The following is a 21,028-nucleotide window of genomic DNA, read 5'->3' as shown; positions in this document are numbered from 1 at the left end:
TTCTGGATTCTTTTTAGATTCTGTCTCTAACAGTTGAAGTGTACTTCGTCATCACCTTTGTAGGTGGGAAAACCGTTCCCCACTGTGGGGCACATTTACTTACCCGGTTCAATGAATTTCCCGAAAGTGCAATAATAAAGCATTCTGCGCAATTCACTAAGATTGTACGTCCAATATCCTGCATGTTTTGCTTCCCAGTTCAAGTTCGACGGAGTTCACCTTCTTCCTGGTGCATGTAAGTGCATTGTCTTGCGACACAATTTGAAAGTTAAATCTCACACTCAATCCGAATCAGTCGGCTCATCCGAAGGCACGCCCCCCGATTTCTGTCACATGAAAGCCAACGCAGCTGCGCCACAATCCGGTCAGCTGTGACACAATCTCAGCGCAGACCCTTGTTAAATACCTGTCAAATCTGCACAAATCCTGAAAATGGCAAACAGTCCAGCAAATGTGCGATCCGCCCCTTTATGTCAAATATACCGCAAGCTTATGGTATAAAGCGAGAAGCAAGTGTGCTACATACAGTGTACATACTATACCAAATAATGCTAAATCAGCCACTTCATTTGTGCAGTCGCTTAAGACTGTGAGGACTTAAGCACATAAACCCTTATGCACATTACCCCTTGTCGGTTGTTTGAGGCCCATGTGTCATGTGGTGATGAAAGGAGAAAATGATTGCCGAGCCGCAGATTCAGGGACCTTCTCTCATTTTTTCAGCACATACACAAGTCCGTGGAAACTGTGGTTTATGTATGAGCTCATAGAAATCCTTAGGGACGGGTGCGCGTGTGAGCCCTATGCATGATACATTATCCAACAATATATCTCTAGTATAATTGTCCCAATTTCAAAGTAGACAGATCATATATTGCAGCAACATTTTGGTCACAACCTACTCCCTTACTCTGCTTCCCTCTTCCAGCTTGAATAAAGGACTAAAATGTGACCAAATCTGTCTCTTTTGAACATTGAACAACGTTGGATGGTTGGTAAGATACAGTTAGATAACATATTGTGCATTTACTAATAAAACACTTATCAAACATCATTGGCAAGATCTCTGCCATAAGTAATTGTTACAGAATCTTACTGGAAGTGGGTAGTGTATGGTACCATTGCTTCTTACTAGACGAGTGGGATTGTTTTTTAAGTATGGGTGCATCCTGGACATATTACTGGATTGGCAGCCTAGAGACTGACACCCCAACCTATTAGCCCTGCCTGTGATTGACCATGGGAGGACACCCCTGGCCAATCACAGCTATGGTTAGTAGTCATGGGCGTCAATTTGCTGACGGCATGGCCCGCCAATCTGGCAGTATGTTCGGCTCGCTTGTAATGTACCCAAACCCCTCACTCAAGCCTAAAGTTCTGACCTGCTCATCGCTACTTCTTATCTATTATATTAGCATGGTTGAAATGTGTCCTTGTTCTATAGATGGGCACAAATTCTGTGCCAACTATTGGTCTAATGACCCGAACTAGCAGCTTTTTAGGCACCCATGATGATGCTAGTACAGGTCATAATAATGGAAGGTAGGGCGACATTTGTGAGCATAATGTGTTCCATAACCTGAAGTTATCATAGTATCACATAAATTAAAAAAAAGAGGTAGGTCCATCAAGTCCAACCTTTAAATCCTACACTGTGGATCCCCAGGAAGGTAAATATAACCTACATGTCAATTATCCAGTACTCTACAGGAAAAATTCCTTCTGGACATGGCAGTCAGAATAACTCCCTGGATCAACATCAAATTTTAAAAAATGTTTTGTTCCCATAACATATGATATTTTTGCACGCAAAGAATATGCACTTGAAGTAAAGTAAGTTCACTGCCCCGAGAAAGCGCCGCATGGTGCGAAACGGCCCGTCGGCTCAGCGGCACTGCGTACCTCCCTGTGACCTGTTATATGAATAAAGAAAATGGTTTACACCATCGGTGAGTGCCACTTCATTTCTCTCATTCTTGTAAAGTAAATACTCCCTGTCTTTGGCAATGGTAGGCCAAAGTATGCGTAGAAGATGCCCCAGAACAAACATCACTAATTGCTGTGTGTCATATTCATTTGCTGAGATCCAAACCCGCTGCTGCACTATGCAGTATCACGTCCAGCCAAAATTATTAACAAAATGTCCGAACCAGAGGGTACCATTGTATGTATATGTAGACTTGGTTTTAATTGGTTGCCAAAGTATTAGGAAGCAAATTACCGTTCACAAAAACAAAGGCTTATTTTTCATTAGAAATTTTATTGTTTTTGAGCAAAACACAACGTTGATTAAAATAGTTTGCGATCAAAAAGCTTAATTATTCCCTTTACAATAGACAATAATAACACAAATTAAGAAAAATAATATTAGCACAAAACACAATACAATGGTTATATTTTTGCTTGGAACCAGCCCAAGTCCAAAGTACAAAAATTACATGTTTTTTTTGTTAGCTTTGCCTTTTAATATTAAAACTAAATATTAAGCAGCTGGCCAGGCAGCGTACAGGGTAGAAGAAAGAATATTTGGAGGTTAATTAAATAGAATCACATGACAATTTCTCCATACGTTATCTATGAAGGCCCATTCAAATTCTGCAGCAACTGCAATTTGACATATGACTTGACCCTCACAAGGTAAATACAAAATCCTCTTATTTATATAGATGAAAATATATAGTGAAAATCCATAGAAAACACAACATTTTATACTAGCATTCTGTATGGTAAATATTAGTGTTGTCCAATGTAATGGCGTATTGTAAGCCATAGTTGCCAAGGAAAATACAAAGATGGAGGCATTTTTAAAGATCCTAATTTCTAAGATGGCTATTAGGTTTTATTCACAAAAATACACATAGCTGTTATATTCTTGACAAAACTGGTTGGTGTTCACATGTGAACGGACCCCAATGGGCTGTTTGGCTCTTAATGCATTCTTCATACTAGTGACCTATAGGCACAGAAACCTTTAAGAGGATTGGAACAAGAAGTAGAGGGCTCCGTACACTGTATAGTGACGGAGTTGGGAAACTGCAGCTCACTCCTATTTATTTGAATAGATACTTAGCTGTAATCCCCAGACCCTGCCCCTATACAATGGATAGCGGCTTGGCTTCCAGCTACATAGGTTCCATAGCTCAGAAGGTGGGGCACTCCAACAGCAAATCAGTGTGCGGTCCAGATGACATACTCCTACAGATCAGATAATGATAACCCACCCTAAGGATATGTCACCAGTTTTAAAAACATGCCAGACAAGTACCAGCAAGTATGAACACCCCATAAAGGCAAAAAAATTGGCGGTTTTGGGCTGAATACTCAATCTGTGAATTGTGAATCTTATAGCACAATGACAAGGTCGAAAGACATCAGCAATGATCTTAGAGAAGCGAGTAATATAAAAATGATTTGTAAGGAGGCATTTTCACTTAATGTTATCAGTGAAAGCCCAATCTCTGGACTGGATACTGAACGAGTCAATAATTCTGTGTTAGTGCTGGGTCCCTTTCAGTCTGGTGGCACCTTATAAGCTATTCAGGTGAATGTTGACTTCATGGATAACTACAGTACCCAGCAAATAAACAGGGACAATTTAGAAGGAGCCGCAGTGTTAAAGGGTATCACACTATCCCCATTCTTGTGGTCACTGGTGTCCCAGATGTCCCACCTACTAGACACTTATCCCGTGGCCATAGTAGGGAATTCTGAGCTGATAGGCGATCCCCCCACTAGGCCCACATAAACCAGCGCACTGACCCACAGTGTCTGTTACCTAGGGGGATAAGCAATTTATTAAAAGGGGCATCTAGTTTACGAAACCTATATTCTAATATCCAAATAGGTAATTCAGTGGTCTCTTACTCATGAGTTTCATCTACAATGAACAGCCCATATATCTCTGAAATAGTTAATAAAGACATCTGACAAAATATTACCTAAAAGTGGTATTTTTCTGTCTTTGTCCATGGAGAGAACAGACCTGCTGTTTCCTACTAACTGCGCTCAGTATCTACTAACACAAAACTAATGCAATGTGCAAAATTCAGCAGATTTGGCCAGAGCTTTTCTTTCCTTTTTCTCCACTGGACTCAATGGAAAGTTATGAACAGCACTTGCTTCCTTCTGCAGTCCACAAGTATTAGATGTACAGTCATGAGGAAAAGAAAGCAAAACCTCTCCAAATTCTGTAGTTTCATTTATCAAAATATACAAGCGGTTCCCTACTTAAGAAAACCCGACTTACATACGACCCCTAGTTACAAACGGACCTCTGGATATTGGTAATTTATTGTACTTTAGTCCTAGGCTACAATAATCAGCTGTAACAGTTATCAAATGTGTCTGTAATGAAGCTTTATTGTTAATATTGATTCTTATGACAACCCAACATTTTTAAAATCCAATTGTCACAGAGACCAAAAAAGTTCTGGCTGGGATTACAATGATAAACTATACAGTTCCGACTTACATACAAATTCAACTTAAGAACAAACCTGCAGACCCTATCTTGTATGTAACCCGGGGACTGCCTGTATTGTAAAAATATCTGTTTCTTATACTTTTCTTAACATACAACCTCAAAAGAACAACAGCAAATTATGTCAATAATATTATGTAAAAATGATGCCAAGATGAAGAGACAGCATAGGAATTAAGGGTAAGAAGCAGCCAGATACTGCTAACCAGATGTCTTTGACTAATCATCAGCAAGTGTGACCACCTCTATAAAAGCAGACATTTTAGAGCGTTCAGACGTGTTAATTCAATGCCAATGCAGAAAGAAATTATCTTAGAGAAACAATTGTTGCTTTCCATAAAGAACAATTATCCCCTATTCTGTTAAAAAAAATATGATTATATTTCTCACATCAGGGGTACGACTGCAAGATGCCCTGTAATAAGCAGAACCCCATGATGCCAACTTTTAGCATCAGGACATTCTGTGGTGCTGGTCCCATGGCAGTGGGTCTTTCAATGGGTTTTCCAGAGTCAAAAGTAAGGGCATCAGTATATAAAGTTTGGACAAACTAGACAATAATCCCAAGAACACCAGCAAATTGTTGAAAAAGTAAAAAGTCAAGGGGCTGCAATGGCCCCGTCGAAATCCAGCCATTAATGAAATGCAGTGCCGGAACTAAAGCAATGTTCCTCCAGAACTATGTGAGAGACCGATACAGAAAACCATGACTTCAAGTTATTGCTGGTATAGGATGGCTCTATTGATACATGGTACTGATTCATGGGTGTACCTAGTATTTCAAACATGGTTTTGTATATTGGCCTATTTTGAAGTGTTGTCACCCGACTTTCTTCTCTGAAGTGCTCAGCACAACAGGGACGACTGCACATGTGCGGGAACTTCACCGATCCGAGTGATGTCACCAGCTCTCTGGGAGGGAGGAGGTGGACAGTGAGCCCTGCAAAGGGGCGTGAATAATTGAGAGATGGCAGAGAGGTGACGCCACCAGCCTCCCTTAGGGTCATATGCATAATTTTAACAAGACCATAAGAATAAAAACACAAAAACAAATGCAGACCAAGCAGGCACATTGCAGCATGTAAGTGTCTTGCGTTTAGATTACTAGATCCTGCTAGTAGAGTCTCTGTAAATAATAATGACATAATATAACTTTTTGTGTGTTGTTCATCTGAGGTTGTTTTTATTTTGAGACCTTTTAAAGACAAGATCTTTTTTATTATGTCCCTACATACTTTCTTTATCTCCTGAATGCAATCTCTCAAACCGGCCAATTGCACTAGATTAGGCTGACCATCGAATGAGTATGACAGAAATTGGGGGAGAAAGGGATCAGGCAAGTTTCAATTCAGCTATCCAATTCTATTCCTCTTAGGAGGTTGCCTCATAAGTTTTCTCTACTTTAACATTCAGTACAAGAATACTGCTGGCTGAATCCCCTGTGCATAGGGAATACATCACGTATTTGGTTGTCTTTCCTTTCCGAAAATTAACTATTCATTATTGAATATGTATATTTTTTTAATGCAAAATTGTTAAAAGTTTAGTTTCTTGTCCAGTTTCTTAAAATCCATCTGCACGCACACATCATTTTTCACCAATTCTTGGGTGCATGATTGGTCATATCCAAGGACAGCTATCTCATTTCTAAGGGACAACATGGCTACATTTATGGGATACTATCTTCACACATGTGATGTTTAAAAAATAAAAAAAAAAATTGAAAAAGTATACATAGATAATATATGGAAGATAAATTAAATGTGAATGCTCAGGAGGGAACACCCCTTTAAGCCCAGAGCTATCTACAGTAAATAGGGGGAAATTCTCCTTTAAAAAAATATAAGATTTTTTTTTAAAAATAAGCCAAAAAACATATATTCAACTGCTATTTGATTATGGACCATTTTAGTTATATCTGTACCGTAGAACACTGGGTATAAACCAGCTGTTTGTATAAGGGTGGGCAGAGACGGGCACTGCCACAGGAGAACACAAGTGTCGGAGCAGGTGACAAAATTTAGAAAACCCCCTTTTTTTAAATGGAAATTCTAGGCGAATATTGTGAAGGAAGGGGGTTCAGGCTTGCATTTATTATCCTCAGCTCAAAGCAAAATCAAAGGGCATCTACTCCTGGATGATCTAGCAAGTCTATACGGCTGATATACGTCCCCCATAGACGGCAATGGGCGCACGGCGTGTCATATCTTTTCTCGGCATATGGCGTGGTGCACCATATATCCCTATGGAGAGGGGCGGGGGTGAGCAGCGCTCACCTCCTCTCCCCAGAGCCGCCGTGTGCCCGCCATGCTAGGTTACGGCTGACAACGGCAGTGTGCATGTAGCCTTATACAGTATGCACAGCCCTTTACCATCAATGAGAACTATAAAATGTTTAATTTCACATAAAATGGCAATGCCAAGAAACTGAATACTTAATAGATTCCTTTACAGATAAAACTAATGACTGAAAATTCGGTACATGGACACGCTGTAACTTATTTTTGTTGGGGAATCCTTCTAAAAAAAACTATTTTCCAAACTCAATAATCCCTTTAAGTATTCATAAGTAAAAAAAATAAAGATTAAAAAAAAGTAAAACAGTAAAACACTGGCAGAGCTTAGTAGCCCATTTAAATGTGCACAACACAGACAAGTGTAAGTAAAACACAAGAGGAACAGGTCCCCTGATGAGAGTGATACTTCCCTTTAAGAGGTTATTGAATGTCAAGAACTGAAATTGAGTATTGTAGTCTGTACTGCTAAAACCATTACCAGCATATTTCCCTACAGACACATTTGCCTCTTGCCCTCTGACTACACATGCCACCAGGTTTGTGCTTAATTGATGGTTCAATGGAATAATCAAAATCACCTTTTCAGTTTCCAGGAATCAGGAACTCTTACCTGTCAGCTACTTGTGTGGCCCTGCTCTATGAATAGGCTAAATGACTACTGAGGTCTACTGCATATTCTCATGACTAGAGATGTAATAAAATAAAATGCTTGGTTCATACACAGTAGAATGTTTATATGGGTTGTATATGCAAAATCTATATAAGTGGCCTGGGGGGGGGGGGGCTGTAAAAACAAAGAAAAATAATTATGCTTACATCTCCTCTATTGCATCCGATGTCCTGTGCCGTGGACCATCAGTGCCGTGCCTGTTTCAATAGGGGCCTCTATATCGCTGTCAGTATAAGATTATTAAACTTTATAGAAATAAGACCCCTGTGACTGGTGGATTGTCCAGTTAAGGAACAATGAAATATTAAAAAAATGAGCAAAAAAAACATATGTTCATGGCTGATATGAGGATAGCCATGTCTACACCACTACGAGGCGTTTGAAGATGTGAAAACAATTGAATACGGCTATTCTGCACTGTTTTCTTAACTCCCATTGAGATGAATAGGAGTTACAAAACCAGCATAGTAGAGCAGGCTCTTCACAAAGCAGATTTGGGAAGCTCAGAGTGCTAGTGTTTCCATTATTCCTTTTCACCTACATACACCAGGTGTATGGGGGAACGTGATCTGGCCGCAAGCACGACCTCCATAGACATCTTTGGGACCCGGTCTGTGCTTTCAATGGAGAGGGGAGGGGTGAGAAGCACTCACCCTTCCTCTCTCCTGCACCTGGCTGTACTGTAGCCTGCGCTACAGCCCAGATGAGCATACGTTCATGTGCATGAGGCCGTAGAGTGACGGAAAAACTCTAACACAGCCAAATTTCTGCAAATTTGACAATCTCAGTGTGATGAAGACGGCCATCTCATCTCACTGGCTGAGATGGCAGTAATCCTTTAATGTCCTCCCGGAGGACATATATGGAGCCCATGGGTTATGCTGCAAGATAAAATAGGATAGAGTATAATACAGTACAAAATATGATGGACGGTGTATACATTATTTTCCCTTTTAAGTAGATATAATTTGTGCAAAGCTTGTAGCAGAGGACGCAAACACACTGTGTGCATAGTGGTATTCAATCTGATGGAGGCTCGGCTGCCATATAGTCCTGTCTACCAGTTCATATGCGTCTAGTCAACAGCACCTGTGATCCGCCTCTGATGATTGTCTACGAAGCTTGAATCCCTTACCAGTGGCAGCGCTGGCATTACTGGAGGGTATCCGTCTGCCTAAAAGTGTAAGCAGGAGAATCATTACCGCTGGATCATTTCTAATAATTCTTCATTTGATGGATCTCAACACTATGGACATTAATATGAAAACTATGGTTCTCTATGAAGTTGTGGTTTCTCAGCAGAATAACAAAATCAAAATCAACTGCATTCCCTCTTGTGCACCATTTTTTCAAATAAATTTTCATAAAATAAAGCAATGTTACAAATCTATTAAATGTACAGTATTTTTCGAACTATGAGGTGCACTGGAGTATAAGGTGAACCATCAATAAATGCCTGCTAAAACGTCTAGGTTCATATGTAAGGCACACCGGAGTATAAGGCGCACCTGATTATAAAGATGAATGACCAGCAGGTGGCAGACCTGTGCACAGTTCAAGGCAGCTGCTGTCTGTAAGTATGGTTCATATATAAGGCGCACTGGACTATAAGGCGCAGCTTTGATTTCTGAGAAAATCAAGGGATTTTTAGTGTGCCTTATAGTCCGAAAAATACGGTAAGTGTTGATGTATGCTCAGAGCTTACATAGTCATGTCAGAATCATATAGAGGGGGATAGGAGTCATATGCACAAAATCTGGTGTACGGAGAGTGGGAATGATTTACAGGGAACAATCCCTAAGCTCTGAACTTGAAGAGACACAAGTAGAATATACAAGATCCAACAAGTGGTACAACACAATACGGTAAGAGACAGATGCTTAGCGACTTAACAGAAGATTATTCGCTTTTTATTGGGCATTCATTCTAACTCATAAGTGCTCTATACAGGCATATTGCAATATGAATACTGCATTATTAAAGAGGGAGTCACTATATACAGCAATATTCACATTCACTTTACTGAGAACACTTACTAATTTCTAAGAAGAGCTCATTGATGTTGATGGCGTTCTTGGCACTCGTCTCTACAAATACAGCATTGATGGAGTCAGCATAATCCTTGGCATCTTTTTCCAGCACTTCTCTGAAAATATTCATAAAAATATCTATTATAAATAAATTGGATTGGAAGCAGTTTGATTGGTGGGGTATAAGATCCGGGGCAGCACTAAACATAAAGAAGAAGCCATCACAAGAAAAATAACATAGCTATGCGTACTAGTGTGGCCGTTTCTGGTACTGCAGCACAACTTGAATAAATGGGAGGGAATGTATTTTTGCAGTTATGCCAGAATTTGGAGCATAGAATTGATGCATTGGCCGATTTACACTCTGAAACTCATGCTGTAGCAGGAGCAAGAAAGTGGAGACGAAAGCAACGGCCTCTGTAAACAAAGAGAGGGCGCTACAGGAGACCAGGAGCACCGGAGGAGGAGAGTATTTGGCGTTTATAGGTTTATAGCCCAGCTCAGCCATATATACATTTTTTTTAAATCCAAGACAACCCTTTTAATAAAATGCCTAAATCCATTCAGATATAGATATATACAGTATTATTGGACTATAATCTGCACTTTTTAGAAGAGAGAGCTTTTGTAAAATGTGCCTGTGTCGTATAGTCCAAAGTCAGGAGGATCCAGTACTGCCAAACCCTCCTGTACTGGAGATCAGGCAAAGCATTGGCATTTCATCCCTTCTCTGAGAGAGAAGACCTTCTGCATTGATTTCTCTCTGACAACATGAGTAATCCCTGCAGGTAGCATGACCGATTCAATACTTCACATTACTCTAAGGTCCTAAAAGGACATATGCCATCAGATTACCTGACGGTAGATGCTAACAACTTACCTCCCTGTCCCGTGCCCATTGCCAGAAAACTTCTTTTTGTATCTTTTAGAACTACCATATTTAGTAGAAATAAAGCTTTTTTAAATATGCAAGTGAGCCTGAGGGGCTCTACTGAGCAGTAATTTATCCATAGCCCGTGATGGACTGGCTCCGCCTACACAGTGTTAAGAGAGCCGGTGACGTCACCAGCTCTTCTCCTGCTATTTTCGCACTGTACATGATCATAGCAGAATGTAGCGAGGGCATGCTAGGATCGCGCAAGAATAGCAGAAAGAGAACTTGTGAAGTCACCGGCTCTCTTAGCACAGTGTAGGTGGAGCCAATGCGGCAAGGGCTATGGATAAATTACTTATCATCGATGGCGACTCATATGGATATTTTGAAAAGCGACCGTTCTAAAGATACAAATATACGTTTTCTGGCGATGGGACAGAGAGGTAAGTTGTAAGCATCTACCATCAGGTAATCCGATTGAAGATGTCCTTAAACCCCTTCCTACCGCAGCCCTTTTTCGTTTTTGCGGTTTCATTTTTCACTCCCCACCTTCAAAAAATCTATAACTTTTTTAATTTTCCATGTAAAGAGCTCTGTGATATCTTGTTTTCTGCGTAATAAATTGCACTTCATAGTGACTGTATTAAATGAAATTAGTGAAATAACACATAAGCGCTGTTTTCTTGTGGGCTTGGATTGTATGGATTTCACTGTACGCCACAAATTACACTTCTACTTTATTCTTTGGGTTGGTACAATTACGGGGATAATTTATAATGTTTTCATACATTTACAAAAATTAATACCTCCTGTACAAAAAAAAATTATAAATTTATTTTGCCATCTTCTGGCGCTAATAACTTTTTATACTTCGGTGTACAGAGCTGTGGGTGGTGTAATTTCTTATGACTTTTGATGAAGTTTTCAATGCTACCATTTTAAGGACTGTATGACCTTTTGATCACTTTTTAGAGAATTTTTAATATTTTTCAAAATGGCAAAAAAGTGCGATTTTCGACTTTGGGCACTATTTTCCATTATGGGGTTAAAAGCAGTGAAAAACTGTTATCATATTTTGATAGATCAGGCATTTTCGGACATGGCTATACCTAATGTATTTATGATTTTTACTGTTTATATTTATATCAGGGAAAGGGGGGTGATTTGAATTTTTTTTTTTATTATAATTTTTTTTCATTTTTATTTTTACTATTTTTACTTCTTAGGGTACTCTAACCCTAGGTTTTCTCATCGATCCTACCATATACTAACATACTACAGTGAGAGTGAATGAATATATGTAGTAGACCTGGGTGTGCCTGAATGAAAACATGTACAGTATGCAGCAGTGCTGTGTGTGTTTGATTAATGGATGTAGCAGGGCTGTGTGTGTGTGTAAATGGAGGGATGTAGCAGAGCTGTGTGTGTGTGTGTGTGTGTGTAAATGGAGGGATGTAGCAGAGCTGTGTATGTGTGTGTAAATGGAGGGATGTAGCAGAGCTGTGTATGTGTGTGTAAATGGAGGGATGTAGCAGAGCTGTGTATGTGTGTGTAAATGGAGGGATGTAGCAGAGCTGTGTATGTGTGTGTAAATGGAGGGATGTAGCAGAGCTGTGTATGTGTGTGTAAATGGAGGGATGTAGCAGAGCTGTGTATGTGTGTGTAAATGGAGGGATGCAGCAGGGCTGTATGTGTGTGTAAATGGAGGGATGTAGCAGAGCTGTGTATGTGTGTGTAAATGGAGGGATGCAGCAGGGCTGTTTGTGTGTGTAAATGGAGGGATGCAGCAGGGCTGTTTGTGTAAATGGATGGATGCAACAGGGCTGTTTGTGTAAATGGATGGATGCAACAGGGCTGTTTGTGTAAATGGATGGATGCAACAGGGCTGTTTGTGTAAATGGATGGATGCAACAGGGCTGTTTGTGTAAGTGGATGGATGCAGCAGGGCTGTTAGTGTAAATGGATGGATGCAGCAGGGCTGTTTGTGTAAATGGATGGATGCAGCAGGGCTGTTTGTGTAAATGGATGGAATTAGCAGAACTGTGTGTGTAAATGGATGGATGTAAAAGCTGTGTATGAGAGTGAATAATGTATGTAGCAAAGCTGTATGACTGAATGGATGTACCAGAGCTATGCGTGCAAGTGAATGTATGGAGCAAAGCTGTATGTGAATGAAATGTAACAGAACTGTGAGTGTGAATGGATGTAGCAGACAGTGCGTGTGAATGGATGACTGTTGCAGAGATGTGTACGTTTATGGATAGATGGCTGTAGCAAAGCTGTGCGTGTGAATTAATGGATGTAGCAGACCTGTGTGTATGAGAATGGATGGATGTAGAAGAGGTGTGTGTATCTTGCATTGTTTTTTTTTGTAACTTTATTTTTATTTGGTTTTAAAGTTTAATACAATGAACAGCGCATATGAGTATCATATTAAATATTATGACATTATAAAACATAATGCTTTGCTGGTATATGATATGCTACATATGCAATAAAGACATATAAGAACATAGAAGTTAAAAAAGAAAATAAAAATAACAGTGCCTGTAGTTTAATACGCAATGATGGTGTTTCTTAGGGAGAATACAACATATATAGTAAAAGTCTGAATATGTTATGAGTGATGCTTGGAGACGTAATTTGTCCAGTCCGTCCACTTACTTGTAAAGGAGTCTTTGTTACCCTTGTGGAGTGCTAACAGGGATTCTAAGTTATAGTTGTTTTGTACAACAGATGATGGATGGAGGGTAATGTTGTTGAGTTCCAGTTTTTGGCTATTAGGTTTCTTGTGGAGTTTAGAAGGTGCATAATAGTGGTAAGGTGGGAGAAGGGCATTTCTTCTAGTCCTAATGATAAGAGGGCTACTTCTGGGCTCCAGGGGATATGGTATGATTTCTATTAATTTTCTATGGATTAGGTCCCAAAGAGATTACACTGGGTCGTAGGACCACCATATGTGTAATAGAGATCCTATGTCTCTATTGCATCTCCAGCATAAGTTTGTCCTATGCGGGTACATTAGAGCCAATCTATATGGCGTGAGATACCATCTGTATATCAATTTTCTTGATGTTTCTTAGTGATTAGTGCAATTGGATGTTTGGGAAGTGGCGGATAGGGCATGTTTCCAAGCATTCTCATCAAACTCCTTGTTGAGTTCTTTTTCCCATTTTATTTGAAATGGAAGTTTCCCTTGATGTGATAGTGTTAGGATTTCTTTGTAACCCCTACTTATACCTTTTTTTTGTATTTCTGTGTTTATAAAGAAGTTGCTATATAAGGTTTTTGATGTGTTCTTATTTAAATCTAGTTTATTGATGGTTTCTCTTAGTCTTAGTTGTGCTTGAGTGTAACAACCAGGAACAATTTTTTTTGTTATTATTCAAAAATATATAACTCCTTTTTTTGATTACTAAATGAAAGTTGTACCTAATAGTAAGGCACATCACATAGTATGAAAAATACAGTATTTGCAAAAATGTTGGTGGCAAACTACAGTAGATTGAGACTCCATCTAACCAGAATACAAGCACATCAATTTACCAGTGTAGTGGATTTAAAACTTTTTTAAAAGCCAGCAGCAGTCTGTAGTCAGATGGGTACCTTCCATTAGATGTATTACTCTGCCCTGTGAGTTACCTGACATCATTAAGGTCACATTTGTTCCCAGCTATCGCCACCACTATGTTAGGTGGTCCGTGCTGACGTAGTTCTTTCACCCAGTTTTTTAGTGTTGAGAAAGTTTCCTGTAATAGATACAATAAGCATAACATAGGAATTCTATTGTGACTATAGGTACAACACAACATTCAACAATCAATAACTGCCTGGAGGTGAAAATTATTTCTCTTGGAGTTGCTTATTTCAAAGGAAACAAAAGATCATCTAGAAAAACCTTACAAGTCACAAGCATTTCTTACCTCTTTTGTGATGTCATACACTATGATGGCTGCTGCAGACCCCCTGTAATACATCGGCGCCAGGGCTCTGAACTACACTCAAAAGAAAAATAAAATGTAAAAATAGATTTTCAAAAATGGATCTATAGTCCTTTCTACCATATAAACAGTGATATAATACTGCACTTGGAGATCATTTTTACTTTTTCACTCTAGCTTTAAAGGACATCTACCATCAGACTAACTGTAGGCTAATTTGCATATCTTCTAAACTTATTTTTTAAAGAAATGCGGCCATGCAAAGATATAACAAATGAAACTTGGAACGGGACAGGGAGGGCATGGTTTATGTAATAGTCATTTACCATCAGGTAATCTGATAGTAGATGTCCTTTAATTATATTTTTGTATTTAGTAAAAACTTATTCCTATGGGACGAACCAATGGATAAAGAGTCTGTGACTTATGTTGGGGGATTGTAGTTACTAAGAGGGAGCACTTACTTTTACCACACAGTAAGAAGGGATATATACTCAAGGTTCCAGACTCCGCAAACGGATATCTGCATCAACTGCAGGTATCAGTTCTAATACTATGAAACTGAAGTGACCCCTATCTGGTTCTGGAACTTCATCCCTAACCCAACTAGAATTCCTTGTCAAATAAAATTCTTCAAGCTCAGCTCCTGCTCCAACATGTTTCTCCATCACTCTCCTGGTGCATTACACATGCACATAAATGTAGAAAATTGGAGCAGCACTTGGGTCAATCACGGGTGCAAGTCATCAAAAGCGGCTGATCCAGACGCATCAAAAGTTCAGGTATTTGCCAGGACAAAATCCCAGGCATGTACATGGTCGGGAGGAGGTGGGAGGGGTGAGTGCTCTTCACTAAATAGGCAGACGAGCGGGCACAGAAACACACTGTTTGCTCACCGCACCATCATCGGGAGCAATAGAAATTTATGGGGGCCGTAAACTGGTCGCAAATCATGCCCCCATAACGGCAGTCTGAATGAGCCCTAACAATGTGTAGGCAGCTGTGACCCCACTGCCTGCTGATGATATTACTCCATTCCCTGAGTAACAAAATTATGTATACATTCTTTTGGCTTTAGCAACACTAAGTATTATGTCTATTTTCATCTACAGTACATAAATAGATTATTCCTAAAAATGTGACTGGTTTTAGATACTGAGAACAGTGCTTTACTATACACTAAGTACTTACCCGCTCCTGCCCAGCAGTGTCCCAGATAAGAAACTTATGCAGTTCGTTCTGGTACTGTACAGTCTTGGTCATAAAAGAGGCCCTGGAGAGAACGTAATAATTTTTAAGTTATAGTGATCAAAATATTGTTTTGTGTGTGCTGTAAAACATGAAAATAAATGAAGTAAATCATTTGTCTCACTTTTAGTAACATTGTAATTGGGCATTTCTTTAAATTGATTTTGTTATCATGGAAAAAGGAAGTTGCTGAAGGTTGTCCTCTGTGTCAGGTTTCCTTGTATCCAAGGAAAGGGGGTGAGATGCCTTAGGGCAGTGTCACAGTGGACGGATTTGAAGGACAGACCCCAGAGCTCTGTGATGTAAGGAGTCCCTGCATTATAAATAACTAGTGGGGTTGGTCCATGAAACAGGACACACAGCTCCTGCACAATGTGTGGTTCATGGACCACAGCTCCTTGGAAACCCTTAATAAACAATTTCCATTGGAAAACTTTGCAAGCCAATGTAGTCCGTGTTTGCCCATTGAGAGGCGAGTTGGAGCAGTAACATTGTCCTGTGAGTAACATGGTCCTGCCACTCTCTCAATCATGTCGCTATGTTTACCGTTTACTTCATTGTCACTTGACAGTGATCACCAGGATGCACTGGGAGTGACTTGTGGCCATGGTAATATGACAAAGAATCACATGCATGTCACTACAGTCAAGTAAACAATTTGCCAGTATGGCAAAAATGAAGCGACTTAAGCTGTCAAAAGGAGAAGATAAATAGAAAGCTGTTTTCCACAAAACAGGGATCTTTAAAAATCTTAAAGGACATCTACCACCTGGATAAAAAGATTGTAAACCAAGCTCACTGACATGCTGGTGTGTGCCCCTTCTGGTAGGGTCTGATCTTCTTTTAGCTTCCAAAACCCTTCTTTTTACACAAAAGGCTTTTAAAATTATGCAAATTAGCCCCAGAGGCTCCAGGCTCCATCAACACTTATGGAACCTGGAGCCCCTCAGGCAAGAAGAGGGGATCCTACCAATGGGGGCACATACCAGTACGTCAGTGGGCTTGATTTACTATCCTTGATGTTGGAAGATTTCCTTTAAAGAGAACCCGTCATGCAAAATAACCCCCCTAATCTAAATAGATTTTCATAAACTGCCATTAGAGAGCATTGCCTCTATCCCTTCATTGTCCCTCTACATGCCTGTAAACTTAAGCAATGAGGTCCTAAAGCTGTATGCAAATGACCTGTGAAATGTCCAATGAGTCATTAGCATATTCAAGCTGTCCAGCTTATTCATGAGTGCTTGACTGACAGCCTCTACAATGATGTGATGTATAATGGTGTAATCTCTCCTCCATGTGGCCCCTGCATCCTGTGTGTGCATGTGTGTGTGTGTGTGTAGGAGAGATACAACAGCTCCAGGCAGCCATGTTATAGCAGAACATGTCAGATTCATGTGTAGCTGATGTCTGTGTCTCTCACATGTGTATTAGGAGGCTGCAGCATGTCAGCAGATGCAGCACACACACTAGCAATGCTTTACTATACATTACACACAGACATGAGCAGGGGGAGGGGAGGGGTAAAAGGGGTGAAATCACTGCCTCTGACCATGTGACCAGCCTCATTTACATAATAAAGAATACATTTTTACATTTTTATAATGATTAATGTATGAAATAACTAGATAAAGGCTGGGATGGATCCTTGTGAGCTGCTCCAACAGGTAGAGGTGACAGGACTAGTGGCAGAGACCTGATGACAGGTGTCCTTTAAGGATTCGATGTAGCCATGAGAGTCTGTCTGATGTTTAAAATTGATAGGCTATCCACTGCACTACCTGTTCGTCATTTATACACATTGGGAACAAGCATGCAGCAAATAGCTCAATGTCCAGTTTAGTAGAAGATGTAACAAAAGATGTGGCGCCTCACCTCTCTGTCCACAACCAAAAAACCCAACTGCATCAGGCTCTGTGCTCTACATCTATGAGACTGATAGGTGCAGGGGCTAGGTGTCAGCCCAACATCCATCAGATAGTGAACTACCATGAGGATTCTGGACAAGCCCTTTAATATAGCATTACACCCAAAAATATAAATCTAAAGGGACAGGAAGCTTATTTGATCTAGTAGAGCTAGATTTGATCTATTGTAATGTGGAGGTTTACATTGCAGTAGCCATTTAATAAAAGTCTTTCGCTCTGATGGCTCTTTAAGGTCAAAAAAGAACCCTATAGAGCCGCACAATGTATTTAATTAACCTGCCTTCCTCCTGTGCCTCCAGAACATGTCCCTGCAGTGGCCCATATCTCTGCTTCCTTGACCCTAAAATCTGGGCTATAATAGTAGTAGGAAATATCAAGCTTAGGGCTCATTCAGACGGCCGTCTATGGTGATGTATACGCGGCCGCACATACGTCCCCTTAGACGGCAATGGCGGCACGGCACACACTGGGAAAAGATAGAGCCTGCGCGGCGGGCATAACGCGTGTGTATGAACCCTTAAAGGAGATGCCTGGCCGAATATTACTTTTTTGTATTAGGATGCCTTCACACGTTAAGGATTGGCTGCAAGATTTACCCCAGTGATAATCCCACAGGCATCAGAAACCAGCTGAAGTCTGATAGGTATAAGGTATAATGCCACAATTTTACACCACGCTGTGCTCATGTGACATGTCACTTATTTTCAGCATATCAAAAATCTGATTCTTTTCTGCAATGTGAATATGGCACTACAATGCTAGTGTATTACACTAATGAATAAGTGATCTTCACCAATTTTACACATTTTCGGAATTGAATCCATGTTAATATTCCTGTTGAAAACAATTTTAGCTAAGTAACCACCCCTCCTCCAAAAATAAATATATAAAAAGATACAATGTTATTAGCCACCAATAGATGATCATCACCTTACAAAGACTCTTACCCAATAGTGGGATTGATGTTGGGATCAAAGCTGTCTTCTACAAAGCGCCAGACAATGCTTGATTTGCCGACACCAGTATCCTGTAACAAAAGCAAAGTATGAGCAGCCAATGATGTTGACACTATGGGGGTCATTTAACGTTTCCTTCCATTTGTATTTTTGCGCCTTTCTGCTGCGTAATGGCTGTTTTGCGCAGTTTTTCTTTACGCCTCAGTTCGCTGTGTAACCATTGTGTGTTGTTGGGCCCTATTTGTCATTACATTGCGCCTTTTTACAGATGTCCGTTCCTTATTTAACATTGATTTGCAACTACATGGGCGCAAATAATTGCACAATAACACGCCAGTCCTGACCATGCTTAGGAAAGGCAAGTGTATGAAAAACTGCCTTTTCTTAAATTTGCGCCTAATAAGGCGCAAAAAAACTTTATTTGACAAACACAAATTAGGTGCAAAAAATAGAGTCACAGAAGGCGCAAAAGATGCTCAGAGAAGGGGAAATAAGATAAATGACCCTCTATGTCCACATGACATTTTTGACAGTCAGAGCACAGGACCAGTGGACTGGAGGAGTTGAAGTGCTGCAGTTTATGATCAATGGTATCTAATGGGGCAGCAGTGATGGCTAAGATAGAACTAATCTTATAGTTATTCTGGAAATCTATTGCACTTGTATGCTGTGACAAAAATTGCAGTTTTTGCATATGATGACAAGGGGCGGTATGTGCCGTCTAATACAGCCATAAGCATATGCATGCCATAGGTGCGGGGTGGTGACTATACATCCAGGTGGCATGAGGATGGGCAGAGCCATGAATACATAGGTGGCAGCAGACATGGCAGTGATGTCATATGTGCGGCCCGGGTGCGGGTCATACATTTGCATAGATTTCCATGTTGGCACAGAGCCCCGGGCACTCACCCCCAGCAGGCAGACCTTCAGCTCCCGTAGCGCCATGGCATCTATGCCCAGCAATCTCTAGCGGCAGCCCAGTCTCTACAGGCAAATCTGCGGCCTCCTTGGGCCCTGTAACAGCCGTGCCCGCCTCCACATCCCGCCCAGGACCGTCCCCCCTCCCAGGGCTGTGGAGCCGCCTCCATTGTCCTCCCCTCTGTGTCACCTGCCCGGGGCTTCCCTGTGCCCCCCTGAGTGCCCGGTCCAGGTGTATCCATCCCTTACACTTAGTTTACAGTTGATTTTGATGTGAAAAATTCCGCTTAGAATCCGTGTCCCACTCCTTTCAATGGAAGCTGCAGGGTGATGTGTTCTACCTATGGAAAGAACAACAACCTGCTCTATCTTCTAGACAGGCTCTTCACCTGAGCCCCAGTATTTGCCTTTCTTACAAGATTGATGTAGCATGAAATGCTGTCAGTGAAACATCACACAGTAAGCCCAGGTTTATGCATAGGAGACCCCTGAATACAAGAAGTTAGGATAAGACCTGTCGTCTTATCCAGTGACAAATCCCACAGTTGCTTTGTGACCACACTAGGATAAGATGTGATGTAGTTACTTTTATTTATCACGGCTTGTATGCCCTGCGGTGGAGTGGGCCAGCACACTAGCTAAAGGTTGCAGGCACAGGTTAAAGGTCAATGGATTGTGAAAAGCATCTGACCCGTACATAGCACAGTAGGCTGTCAATGAGTTAGCAGGGCTGTGGATTCAGAGAAGTGGAGTCAGAGTTGTGAAAAAGTGGACTGACTGCACAAATATATAACAAATTATAAAAAATATTGTGAAATTTCCTTTAAATGTCTGTTCTATTTTTTATATAAGGATTTATTCCAAGGGCCACATGGTTATCGGTGATCGGTGGGGTCTCAGAAATGGGACCCCCACGGATCATATGAATATGGGTCTGCTTTCCCCCCATGTTGCACCCCAAGATGAACAGAGCAGTCAGTCGCGCATGTGCGGGCTGCCCCATTCATCTCTATGGAGCTGATAGAAATAGCCGAGCACCAAACTCTGCAATCCTCTTCAGTTCCATAGAGATGAACGAGACAGGTCTCACGTGCGCGACAAGCTGCTTCGGTCATATTGGGACACTGAGACCCCCACCGATCGGGAAGTTAGGCCCTATCCTGTGGGCAGGGCCTAACTTGCTATGATGGGACAACCCCTTTAAGAAACCGTCCTAGTGACCAACACCCTAGATCAGTGATGGCGAACCTATGACACGCGTGTCAGCACTGACACACTTAGCCATTTTCAGTGACACGCAGCCGCCGGAGAGTTACGTTTCATGCTCGGCTCCTACACGGCCAGGTGCAGCAAACAATTGCTGTAGTGTGACTCTGTGCCGGAGGTCTGTAGGCCAGAACAGCAGAGCTCCGGCACAGAGCGTCTAGGTCTGGGAGTCTATAGGAGGAGCTCATTATACGTATAGAATAGCTACATTTAGACTAGTGATTGCGAACCTGTGGCAGTCCAGCTGTTGCTGGACTGCCACAGGTTCGCCATCACTGGAAGAATTCCCCCTCACAAATTAAATAACAACAAGACCAACAAAAGAAACCAACATACAGATTAACAAAGAAGACACTAAGCAGGTAAGTTATATAAATATACATATTTGTTATTTAAACCATAAATATCACAAAATTA

At 40.9% G+C, this 21,028-nt stretch overlaps 1 protein-coding gene across 1 annotated transcript; it reads right to left on the bottom strand.

Moving 5' to 3' along the window:
• Positions 1 to 2,240: 2,240 nt before the first annotated feature.
• RAB22A (RAB22A, member RAS oncogene family) lies at positions 2,241 to 19,489 on the bottom strand. The gene is made up of 7 exons (XM_072111062.1): positions 19,337 to 19,489; positions 18,416 to 18,495; positions 15,484 to 15,565; positions 14,275 to 14,346; positions 13,994 to 14,100; positions 9,484 to 9,593; positions 2,241 to 8,621 (listed from the first exon to the last, which is right to left on the bottom strand). The coding sequence occupies exons 1-7, from the start codon at positions 19,370 to 19,372 to the stop codon at positions 8,527 to 8,529; spliced, it is 582 nt and encodes a 193-aa protein (XP_071967163.1). The 5' UTR covers positions 19,373 to 19,489; the 3' UTR covers positions 2,241 to 8,526.
• Between the last annotated feature and the right edge of the window lie 1,539 nt (positions 19,490 to 21,028).

This window comes from Engystomops pustulosus, chromosome 6, assembly GCF_040894005.1.
Source record: "Engystomops pustulosus chromosome 6, aEngPut4.maternal, whole genome shotgun sequence".
Taxonomy (NCBI): domain Eukaryota; kingdom Metazoa; phylum Chordata; class Amphibia; order Anura; family Leptodactylidae; genus Engystomops; species Engystomops pustulosus.
The sequence above is the reverse complement of the archived record's forward strand: the minus strand, read 5'-3'. Positions and strand labels throughout refer to the sequence as shown.

Bases quoted from the DNA above. Each gene is read 5' to 3' on its own strand.
- RAB22A (XM_072111062.1), bottom strand. From the start codon at position 19,372: ATGGCGCTACGGGAGCTGAAGGTCTGCCTGCTGGGG. The intron at 15,566-18,415 runs GTAAGAGTCTTT...CGTTCTCTCCAG, and splicing joins AACATCAATCCCACTATTGG to GGCCTCTTTTATGACCAAGA. The intron at 8,622-9,483 runs GTAAGTGTTCTC...TTACACTTTTAG, and splicing joins TGAGCTCTTCTTAGAAATTA to GCAGACGGATACCCTCCAGT.